This window comes from Sorex fumeus, unplaced genomic scaffold (assembly GCF_029834395.1).
Source record: "Sorex fumeus unplaced genomic scaffold, SorFum_2.1 ptg000018l, whole genome shotgun sequence".
Taxonomy (NCBI): domain Eukaryota; kingdom Metazoa; phylum Chordata; class Mammalia; order Eulipotyphla; family Soricidae; genus Sorex; species Sorex fumeus.
Window position 1 is genome coordinate 35,508,283 of NW_026606075.1, and position 12,683 is coordinate 35,520,965.

The window sequence follows — 12,683 nt, forward strand, 5'->3', positions numbered from 1 at the left end:
ACAGTAGCCAATAACTCATAAGCCTATCTCAACTCACACTGCATATCAAGCAGAATAGTAACAGTGAACGTGAAGGACTAAACCACACTTGTCACAATAGTAAAGTAACGCAAAAGCCCACCAAACTTTCTTATTGAAGAGGCTAGCCCAGAAGACCAACAGTACTGTAGTGTTAGACAACCTCTCTGACAAGGGATTCAGAAGGGAGCTACTTAGAATGCTTAGGAAACTAAAAGAAACAATGGAAAGCAATGCCAATAAAAGACAAGAGGATTTGAAGGCAGAAATGAGGAAAATTCATTCGGAAATGTCAGAACTGAAAAACCTGGTAGGCGAATTGAAAAACTCAGTGGAAGGCCTCAGCAGTAGAGTAACAGCTGCTGAGAAAAGAATCAGTGAGCTCGAAGATGAAGTTCAGAGACTCTCCAGAAAAGAGCAGAAAACGGAAAAGAGACTCACAATTCGGGAACAGATGGCAAGAGAAGATCATGACAAAGCCAAGAGGGGTAACATAAGAATTATTGGAGTCCCAGAGGGACAGGAAGAAAACCTTGATGAAGAAGAAACTGTCAAAGACATCATTGCTGCAACGTTTCCAGAGCTGAAGAAAACTACCCGAAGGATACCAGCTAGAAGAAGGCCCTCCTGTTGATCATCGATTTGCTCGAGTGGGCCCAGTAACATCTCTATTGGAGACTTTGTTGTTACTGTGTTTGGCATATCGAATATGTCACGGGGAGCTTGCCAGGCTCTGCCATGCGGGCGAGATACTCTCGGTAGCTTGCCGGGCTCTCCGAGAGGGGCGGAGGAATCAAACTCAGGTCGGCCATGTTGGCTGCGTGCAAGGCAAACACCCTACCGCTGTGCTATCGCTCCAAATACCCCAAGACACATCCTTATCAAAATGACCAAAACCTTAGACAGAGAAAAAATTCTGAAAGCAGCAAGATCGAAGAAAGAAATCTCTTACAAAGGAGCATCCTTAAAATTCACAGCTGATTTTTCTGATGAAACCCTCATGGCCCAAAAACTGTGGTGGGACATAGTGAAAAAACTCAATGAAATAAATGCCTCTCCAAAAATACTTTACCCAGCGAGACTCTCATTCATAATAGAAGGAACAACACACAGAAAAACAACAGCTCAGGAACTTCACAGACTCAAAACCATGGTTACAAGAACAACTAAATGGGCTACTTTAAGGCAAGAAAGGCCCCTCAAATACACCAAATTTCAACAGAACAATGGGACAAAATCCCATAACAATAATCTCTCTCAATATCAATGGGCTAAATGCACCGATTAAAAGACATAGAGTGGCAGGATGAGTAGAAAACTGAACCCAACATTCTGCTGCCTGCAAGAAACACATCTCAATAGTCAAAGCAAACAGAGACTCAGAGTCAAAGGCTGGAAAACAATCCTACAGGCAAACAGCTCCCATAAAAAAGCTGGGGTAGCCATCCTAACATCAGACCACATCGATTTCAGAGTGAAGAAGGTCATAAGAGACAGTGAAGGCCATTTCTTATTGATCAAAGGATCTGTACAACAGGAAGAATTTACAATAATAAATGTATATGCACCTAATGAGAGACCAGCAAAGTACTTAAAACAATTACTCATAGATTTGGAAAAAGACATCAATAGCAACACAATACTAGTGGGAGACTTCAACACCACTTTGTCACCTATTGATAGATCAACCAGATTCAAGCTTAGCAAGGACATACTTCATCTGAGGGAAACAATGGAAGAAAGGGACTTAGTAGATATATACAGGACACTTCATCCTCAAAAAGCTGAATACACATTCTTCTCAAGCGCACATGGAACATTCTCCAAGTTAGACCACATGCTGAGCCACAAAACATGCCTCCATAAAATTAAGAAGATAGAGATTTTATCAACAATCTTCTCAGACCAAAATACGCTGAAATTAGAAGTAAATCACACACAAAAACAGAAAACTAAATCAAACACCTAGAAATTAAACAGTGCGCTATTGAACAATGAGTGGCTTAGAAAGGAAATCAAAGAGGAAATCAAAAGATTCCTAGAAACGAATGAAAATGAGAACACGAGTTACCAAAACTTATGGGACACAGCAAAAGCTGTGTTAAGAGGAATGGTTATAGCTCTACAAGCATTCCTCAGGAAGGAGGAGCGAGCACACATAAATAACCTAACCTCACAGCTTAAGAGCTTGGAGAAGGACCAACAAAAGGAGCACAACCCAAACAGGAGAAAGGAAATAATAAAACTCAGAGCAGAAATTAACGAGATGGAAACCCAAAAAACAATCTGAAAGATCAATGAAACCAAGAGCTGGTTCTTCAAGAAAATAAACAAGATCGATAAGCCTCTAGCAAAACTCACAAAGAAAGGGAGAGAGAAAAGCCGAATAAACTGAAACAGAAATGAAAAGGGGGTCATCACAACAGAAACTACAGAAATTCAAAGGATCCTCAGGGAGTACTTTGAGAAGCTTTATGCCACGGAACATCAAAACCTCGAGGAAATGAATAAATTCCTAGACTCCTACAGACTCCCAAGGCTGAACCAAGAAGACCTGGAATACCTGAACAGACCTAACACCATCAAGAAAATTGAAATGGCAATAAAAAGTCTCCCCAAGCACAAAAGTCCTGGCCCGGATGGATTCACTAGTGAATTCTTCCAAATCTTTAAAGAGGACTTACTCCCAATCCTCTTTAAGCTTTTCCACAAAATTGAAATATCAAAAACACTTCCGAACAGTTTCTACGAAGCAAATATCACCCTGATACCAAAAGCAGACAGAGATACCACAAAGAAAGAGAATTACAGGCGAATATCCCTGATGAACACAGATGCAAAGATCCTCAACAAACTACTAGCAAATAGAATCCAACTACTCATCTAAAAGATCATACACCATGACCAAGTAGGATTCATCCCAGGGATGCAAGGATGGTTTAACGTTCGGAAATCAATCAACATAATCCATCATATCAACAAAAGAAAAGATAAAGAGCATATGATCATATCAATAGATGCAGAGAAAGCATTTGACAAGATCCAGCACCCCTTTATGATGAAAACCCTAGCCAAAATGGGTATAGAGGGGACTTTCCTCAACATAGTTAAAGCCATCTACCACAAGCCTACAGCAAGCATCATCCTCAATGGGGAAAAACTGAGAGCATTCCCTCTAAGATCAGGGACAAGACAAGGATGCCCACTCTCTCCACTGCTGTTCAATATAGTACTGGAAGTACTTGCAATAGCGATTAGGCAAGAAAAAGATATTAAGGGCATTCAGGTAGGAAAGGAAGAAATCAAGCTCTCACTATTCGCAGATGATATGATATTATACTCAGAGAACCCAATAACCTCCACCAAAAAACTCCTAGAAACAATAGACTTGTATAGTAAAGTTAAGGGCTATAAAATTAATACCCAAAAGTTCATGGCTTTCCTATACGCAAACAGTGAGAGAGAAGAAAGCAACATGAAAAAATCCCGTTCACAATTGTGCCCCAGAAAATCAAGTACCTAGGAATCAGCTTAACTAAGGAAGTAAAGGACCTGTACAAAGAAAACTACAAAATGCTACTTCAGGAAATAAAAAGAGGACATGAGGAAATGGAAATATATCCCCTGCTCATGGGTCGGGAGACTTAAAATTGTCAAAATGGCAATACAACCGAAAGCACTGTATAAGTTCAATGCAATCCCTATAAGGATACCCACGACATTCTTCAAAGAAATGGAGCAAATCCTCCTGAAATTTATATGGAACAATAAGCCCCCACGAAGAGCTAAAGCAATTCTTGGGAAAAAGAAAATGGGAGGAATCAACCTCCCGAACTTCAAACTGTACTACAAAGCAGTAATAATTAAAACAGCATGGTACTGGAACAAAGGCAGAATTGCAGATCAATGGAACAGGGTTGAATACACTGACATCTCCCCTCAATCATATGATCATCTAATCTTTGATAAAGGAGCAAGAAATGTGAAGTGGAGTAAGAAAAGCCTCTTCAACAAATTGTGCTGGCATCACTGGATGGCTACATGCAAAAAAATGGGCTAAGAACTCTGCCTAACACCATGTACAAAAGTAAGATCAAAATGGATTAAAGACCTCAACATCAGACCAGAAACCATAAGGTACATTGAAGAAAAAGTTGGCAAAACCCTCCATGACAATGATATCTTCAAAGATGCCACGCCACTGGATGAGCAAGTGAAAACAGCGATAGATAAATGGGACTATCTTAAACTAAGAAGCTTCTGCACCTCCAAAGAAACAGTGACCAAAATACAAAGACAGTCTACAGAATGGGAAAGGATATTCGCCGAATATACATCTGACAAGGGGTTGATATCAAGGACATACAAAATACTGTTTGAACTCCACAAGAAGAAAACATCCAACCCCAACAAAAAAAAATGGGGCAATGAAATGAACAGAAACTTTCTCAAAGAAGAAATCCGAATGGCAAAAAAGCACATGAGAAAATGCTCTACATCATTAATCATCAGGGAAATGCAGATCAAAACCACAATGAGATACCATCTCACGCCTCAGAGACTGGCCCACATTCAAAACAACAAAAGCAACCGATGCTGGCATGGATGTGGCGAGAAAGGGACACTCCTTCACTGTTGGTGGGAATGTCGACTGGTTCAGCCCTTCTGGAAAACAGTATGGACGATTCTCAAAAAATTAGAAATTGAGCTCCCATTTGACCCAGCAATACCACTCCTGGGAATATATCCCAGAGAGGCAAAAAAAGTATAGTCGAAGTGACATCTGCACTTGTTTGTTCATTCAGCACTCTTTACAATAGCCAGAAACTGGAAGAAACCTGAGTGCCCGAGAACAGATGACTGGTTAAAGAAACTTTGGTACATCTACACAGTGGAGTACTATGTAGCTGTTAGAAAAGATGAAGTCATGAAATTTACATACAAGTGGTACAACATGGAAAGTATCATGCTAAGCAAAATGAGTCAGAAAGAGAGGGATAGACATAGAAACATTGCATTCATCTGGGTGATACAAAGTAACAAAATAGGAGATTAATACCCAAGAATAGCTGAGATCAGCACCAGGAGGATTACTTCATAGCTTAGAGGCCAGCTGGGCATTCTAGGGGAAAGGGCAGCTCAGATAGAGAAGGGAGCACCAAATAAAGGGTGTTTGGAGCATCCTCCCAGGAGGGGAGATGCATGTTGAAAGTAGACTATGGACTGAACATGTTTGCCACTCAATGCCTCTTTTGCAGACCACAACACCCAAAAGGAGAGAGAGAACACAAGGGATTGCCTTGCCACAGAGGCAGGGTGGTATGTGGGGGATGGGGGTGAGAGGGATATTATCCATGGTGGTGGAAAATGGGCACTGGTGGAGGGATGGGTACAATTTGATCATTGTATAATCGAAACCCAAGCACAAAAAATTGTAAACCTACAACTGTACCTCCTGGTGTTTCACTAATAATAATAAATAAATAAATAAATAAATAAAAGTAGCCATTTAACTTCTAAAAAAAAATTGGTTTTCATGGTAGTACTCTAGGGGGCATGAAGTGCCACCTATGTGTTCTGTACCAATTGAGCCATATCATGGCACCTGAATTCTTTAAGTGAATCTTACAGAGAATATTACATTTTGCAAATTCATCTTTATTTTGCCTATATCAAATGTTGTGACATCAGATAGAGTCTATATATGAATAAAATAAGTATTTCTTTAAAGGTTAAAAAAGAATATTAATATCAAAGTATGTTAATAATAATCAACTTTACCAATACTTATTGGGAAATTACTAGTTTCAGTATTGATCAAACAGTGAAGCAACTGACTCACTGGAACTATGCCTGGAAGTATGTTGGGCATCTTACATTTATTCCTTTTATTATATATATTCCATTATTTCTCTTGGTCATACAAAATTATCATATTTAATCATGTGAAATTTATCATAATACTTAGAAATCATTGTCCATTATAAATTCTAGAAATTTTGTGGGAGACACATACCTGGTGGTGCTCAAGGGTTACTTTTCTGTTTTTTAAGTTTTATTTTATAAAGTAGTTCACAATATTTGATTACATTTAATATTCAAACACCAATCCCACCACCACTACACCTTCCCACCACATTTCGATGTTTCATTCCCAAACCCCAGTCTCTGCCCCAAAGCAGAACCGAAATAATATATTTTGTATTGTTTGTTATGAAAAACCACTGACAATGCTACAAAAAAGTTTCCTTAGAGGAAAGAGTGCGAAGATTGTTGTATTTCATTGCAAGCTCTTCTATAAGAGACCACTAACATTTTAATAAAGGTTGAGCCTTGTGTGCTTATATATATGTATATAAGTGTGTGTATACATATATATGTAAACAAAAATATTTCCCTCAAAGATTGCTTGCCTCGACTTTGAACCCCATCAAATGTGGTGCGGTAGTTTTGGAGTATGGGTAGGGTGTGTGGTATGAAGTGTTGTGCAGCCACAAATGCGGCTGCTCTGTCCAGGAATAGGTTCACTCTTGGGTGATGCTCAGCTTGAGCGTGTGGAGAGCAGACGAGAGCATAGTGGCGGTTTGAGTTCTGAAGGTTTTCGGCTGTTGGGGCTGGGTCCCTTGGGGCGAAGAAGGCTCTCACTCGCTCCCCCTCTGGGGCCTCATAGGATACTCTTAACTCTGCTCTCAGGAATCACTTAGACGTGTGCCCAGGATTGAACCCATGTCAGTCATATGGAAGGCCCTAACCACTGTACTATCTCTCAGGCCATATCTAGAAATGTTTCATGAACACTCAGAGAATATACAAGTTTTAAGTAGGTGAAGAAGTTTTTCAACGTACTTCTTACATTTACATGGTTACAAACATTTGCACTGCCAACTTCAGGATTTTTACTTTTCCACAAAAATAGAAAATAAAATGAAATTTTCAGTGATTTATGAGTTGCTTGTCCAAATGTCAGAAAAAGCAGAAAAGTGAGGGCTTTAATGCAGACGGTTTTGTTTCAGATTCATGCACTCAGTCACTGTTCCTAATGTCACTTCCTTTTACCAAATATTCGTACTTTTAGGACAATCTTAGAAGAAAATGAATATTCATTTACTTCTAAATAATTTTACAGGTAAAATAGAATGCATACTACAAGTTTATAGTAACTTAATTTTTATGTAAAATCACACAAATATATTTGTCATAATACAAGTTTTCATCGGTATAATTTTTTACTTTCAGGGCTAATTCCTCACTGTGCCCGGCCCTATGATACCAGGCATCAAACTAGGGCCTCACACATATCAAGCATGTTCTCTGCAATTTACATCACATTCAAAGCCTTAGATGTATTTTAAAATGAATAATCAAACTGGGAGCAATTTGACTTAAGGAATTTAAAGTCTTGAATGTAGTGACAAAACAGATTACCCTCTCAAAAACAAAACAAAGTGAAAGTTAAAACTCTTATTAGAACTTTAAGAAACATTCATATACATAATTTTTATGCTCAGATTTACTATATGCTGGAAGATGAAGAAAGTAATTTCACTTAATGCTGTCAGAAAATTGTTGATAAAATAACTTGTAAATGGAATAATAAGTTCAAGCAGCAGGTGGAGCTAAAGCACTGTGATTGGTTTTAAGGGTAAAGAATGTTTTTAGTTGGTGGGTTCTTCAGTGTGCGAGATCATTTAATTTTTAATTTTCTAATTTTATGCATTACTTATTTTCACTTAATGATCTTCAAGATATTTTAGCTAATCAGAAAGATTAAGGTAAAGGTAAAGGCCCTCCCGTTGCTCGTCGATTTGCTCGAGGGGGCCCAGTAACATCTCCATTGGAGACTTTGTTGTTACTGTGTTTGGCATATCGAATACGTCATGGGGAGCTTGCCAGGCTCTGCTGTGCAGGCGAGATACGCTCGGTAGCTGGTAGCTTGCCGGGCTCTCCGAGAGGGGCGGAGGAATCGAACTCGGGTCGGCCATGTTGGCTGCGTGCAAGGCAAACGCCCTACCACTGTGCTATCGCTCCAGCCCTTTTTTTTTTATCAGAAAGATTAAATGCATAAAATTGACATAAACAATTTAATATTATATACTATTCCAAAAGATGTTTTAACACCTGGTATTCCCAATGTTAGCAATAACATTTCCTTGGCTAATTTGTTAAAATATCACTACTCTGCTCTTCTTTGAATTATCATAAAAATTACAGGACCTGTGTCTCAGTCTGTTCAGGCTGCCTTAACAAAATATGCAGGGTTAGCTTAAAGAGCAGGCATTTATTTATTCCTCTAATTCTGGAGGCTAGAAGTCTGAGAGCAGAGTGTCAATAAATTAAATACTGGTGAGAAATCTTTTCCCATTTTCTTGATATGATTCAAGCAGAGATAACTTTCTTTGTGTGTGTGTGTGTGTGTGTGTGTGTGTGTGTGTGTGTGTTAGGAGGGTGGGAGCAGACCCAGTATTTTTCAGGGCTGGAGAGATAGCACAGAGGGTAAGGCCTGAACGGCAGAGCCTGGCAAGCTCCCCGTGGCATATTCAACATGCCAAAAACAGTAACAACAAGTCTCACGATGGAGACATTACTGGTGCCCACTCAAGCAAATTGATGAACAACTGGGGGGACAGTGCTACACAGTGTTACTCCTGGCTGTGCAAAGGGGGCACTCCTTAAGTGCTTGGGAGATCATTTGAACAAGGCCAGCTACATGCAAGGCAAGCGCCTTAATCACTGTACTTTCTCTCTATTCCCCCCTTTCCCCTCTCATAAGGACAAAGCTCTGTAAAATTAGAGTTTCGCCCTTATCATCCCATTTAACGTTAATTATCTCCTAAAGACATATCTCCAGATATAGTCACATCAATGGTTAGGACTTCAATACATAAATTTGTGGAGAAACAAAATTCATTCCATAGTTTGTGGTAAGATTAAGTATAAAATATATCTTGATATTATGAAAGAAAACATAAAAATAAGTATAACTGACAACAAAGAAGTGATTTATTTAAAAAAATATAATCATGAAAGGAAAGATTTCACGAAGATAACAAAGATAGCAGAATAAGTGAAAAAGGTGAAGGTCTCCAAAATAATGATCAAATCAATATTCAACTGTATTTATAGTTGCCATGTTAATCACAGATTAATACTTCATAGACTTGTGATAGAAAAAATAATTACACATTATGCTTCATATGTCCAAATATTCCAAGTATCCAAATATTCTCCAAAATTGAAAATCAAATAAAAATCAAAATCAACCATATACTTTTAAGTATTTTTTAATGCATATATATCCCCCCCCCGTGTTTTCTTCTCTAGAAAATATTCTATGAGAAGTCTAGTCTAGGCAGATGGTAATTTATTTGTATTTCTCTGTTACAGGACTCATCAAATCAGAATTTACTTGTTGGTCTATTTTCAACCAAAGTTTTAAGTTCTTACAAGAGCAGAATTTTTTCAATTGTATATCACTTTCTTCCCATCCACTCTAATATATAATAAAGCAGTGTCTGAAATCTCCTTGCTCATTAAAAATATTTTTATTAAGAGTGGGTATGCCAGGTAAATAAGACTGGGCATTCTGTTGAGATGTGAAATTGCGTGACATTCTGAGGGAGGAGCAAAGGTGACAAAGAGTGTGACTGCTCAAAGTACAAACTGTGGATCTCCAGCCTAACCCAGTTGTAGCTGACTGCTTAGTAAAGGGGCATTCAGAGTCTATTCATTTACTCATTTATTTTTGTTTTTGGAGCCAGGCCAGTGCACTCAGGATTTAATTTTTTTATACTACATAAATTAAGACCAATAATGTATTTTAAGCAAGAAAAGTTTCTATCCAGATAAGGGAACACCAAATAAAGGCTGTTGGGAGGATCCTCCCAGGATGGCAGATGCATGCTGAAAGTAGACTATAGACGGAACATTCCCACTCAATGTCTCTTCTGCAGACCACAGCACCCAAAAGGAGAGAGAGAACGAAAGGGAATGCCCTGCCACAGAGGAAGGGTGGGATGGGGGGATGGGGAGTGGGAGAGATACTGGGATCAGTGGTGGTGGAAAATGGGCACTGGCGGAGGGATGCGTACTCGATCATTATATAATTGAAAACCAAGCACAAAAATTTGTAAGTCTATAACTGTACCTCATGGCGTTTCACTAATAAAAATTAAAAAAAAGGAAAAGTTCTATCCAAATTAAAATAGTCCTCAAAATGTATCTGCATGGAGTATCATACAACAGAAGTCACCTACTATTATCAATTAAATTTAGGTACTCTGTAAGAATGGAAAGAAATTATGATCAAAAGCGAAAAAGACAAAAAATAAACAAGCAAAAGCTGAGTGTGTCTGTCAAACAATGGAAAGGAAATAATGGCTTATGATTATAAACACTGTTGTATGAAGAATTTTCTGGAGGATCAGAGGAATAGCATAGCAAGCAGAGCACTTGCCTTGCACACAGCCGACCTGAGTTTGGTCCCTGTCACACCACATGGTTCCCCAAGCCTCATAGGAATGAGCAAAGAGTCAGGAGTAAGTGCTGAGCACTGCTGGGTGTGATCCAAAAAAAAAAAAAAGGGAAAAAAGAATACCCTAGAAAATCCATGAATTATAATCTAGATGTACCTCTTTACACTGTTTCTTTCATATTGCTCCTAGAATTTAGAGGCCATCTATATGATTTCAAAACCTTTTTTGTAATCAGAAAGACCAAGTAAAGGCTCTGAATTATTGTTCAGGCTTTCTTATTTCATTAACTATTTTTTTGATTTTTTGGTCACACCCGGCAGTACTCAGGACTTACTAGAGGAAAGTCATCAAACCTGGATCAGCCGCATGCAAGGCAAGTGCCATACCTACTGTACTATCACTCCGGCCCCAACTCTCATTAACGTGTAAATACATAAGAGGCCAGGAGAGAGATATGGATCAAGGACACAGGAAGACCAGAGTTCAATACCTAGCACCAAATGCCACCTGAGCCCTGCTAGAAGCATCCCTAGAGGCCCCTGAGAATTATTTGGGATCTCTGGTGATCCTCATCACTATTGGGCCGAAGCACTCCTGCATCTCCTGGTTCAAGAATTGATCCTCACCTGGGAGTGGCTCCCAGGCCTCCTAGGCACAGCATGAGACGCTTCCCCCAAATAAATTATGCAGGAACTTTCTCTCCCAGGACAACAATGAATACTGGAAAAAAAAAAGAAAGAGAGGGAAGGGAAGGGAAGGGAAGGGAAGGGAAGGGAAGGGAAGGGAAGGGAAGGGAAGGGAAGGGAAGGGAAGGGAAGGGAAGGGAAGGGAAGGGAAGGGAAGGACTGTGGAAAGTGAAATTCCTTTTGAACACTACTTTGAAATGTTTTCAGTAGGTCAAGTAAGGTAAAGGTTAAGTCTGGTATAGAAGCAAATGTATGCACCTGTGCACCCGCGAGGGAAAGCCACTGCATCCTCAATCTGGAAAACTAGACTGAATTTAGCAGTACTCACCGTTACTGTTTGACTCCCAAGATATTTCATGAGACAGCCAGAACTTGCTATAGATTTTCTACATTTCCAACAACGCAGAATACTTATTTCTTCTTGATTATGAGTTTTCGTTACCAATCCCTCACTTCTTTTCATCTGTGGAAAATATAATGCATTTTTAGAGTGTTAACTGTGTTATAATGTGGTTTAAAAAAAATAATGAGCATACATTAGCTACATAGCAGAAGGTCTATAACTAGCATTTACTGAAGTACTTAAGAGTGTGTCAGGTCTTAAGCGAGGGCACTCCTTAAACTGTATCTGTGATTTTAATTTTCACTTAACTGTGACACTGCTGCTGTGTTTGAGACCATAAACTTAGTTTATTTTTGCAAAATATTTTGTCGATTTCTTTCCATTTGTCTGAATACAAGTGCCAAATGACAACTATTGAAGAGTCATTGAGTTACTACAATAATCTTTGTCATAACAAAGAACAAGGCCTAGTTTTGTAAACAGAATGCTTAGAATATTCACCAAATTAAATATTAAATAAAGATTTATAGAGTTATAGATAATTCTTTGAAAACAGGAAGCACTTTAAATTGATGGCAAAAATCCTTTGTCCTGATTCAATATTTTTTTTTGTATATTATACTCAGCAGAACAGGTAACTTCACTACATCTTATATGCATGCGCACACACACACACACACACACACACACACACACACAGTGTCTAAGACTTAGAGACTGTCCTTACCATTTTGTAGCCCATTTTAATTTTTTAAGATATTATTTTTTGGTTGGGGGCCACACCTGGTGGTGCTCAGAAATTACTCCTGAGTGGATAGAGGGACCATATGGTATGCCAGGGATAGAACCCAAGTTGGTCATACGCAAGGCAAGCAAGCACACTACTTGCTGTATTATTGTTCTGGTTCCAACTGAGTATGTGCAACTGGGTTTTATTTGTATTTTTATTTATTTATTGGTTTGGGGATCATCTAGCAATGCTGAGGTTCAGGGGATCGTATCAGGACTGAACCCAGGTTGGCCGCATGCAAGGCAAGCACCTAACCTGATATACTACTTCTCTGGCCCAGTAGTCCTTTTAAAATCTTATATTTTTTACTAATCCTTTACGTTGGACCACTTCAGAGTAACGTTTTAAACTAATAAGCAATGTATCTCACAATA

The 12,683-nt window shown here is 38.8% G+C and overlaps 1 protein-coding gene across 2 annotated transcripts in view; it reads right to left on the reverse strand.

Annotated features, from left to right (window-relative positions):
- Positions 1 to 12,683, reverse strand: part of RNF180 (ring finger protein 180) — a 447,820-nt gene that overhangs the window by 402,566 nt on the left and 32,571 nt on the right. For both annotated transcript variants that reach the window (XR_008792202.1, XM_056112671.1), the window contains exon 2: positions 11,505 to 11,639. Coding sequence is in view for 1 of the 2 variants with exons in the window: in XM_056112671.1 (XP_055968646.1) it covers positions 11,505 to 11,639 (135 nt within the window). In the remaining variant the exon portion in view is untranslated. The remainder of the gene's footprint in view (positions 1 to 11,504; positions 11,640 to 12,683) is intronic.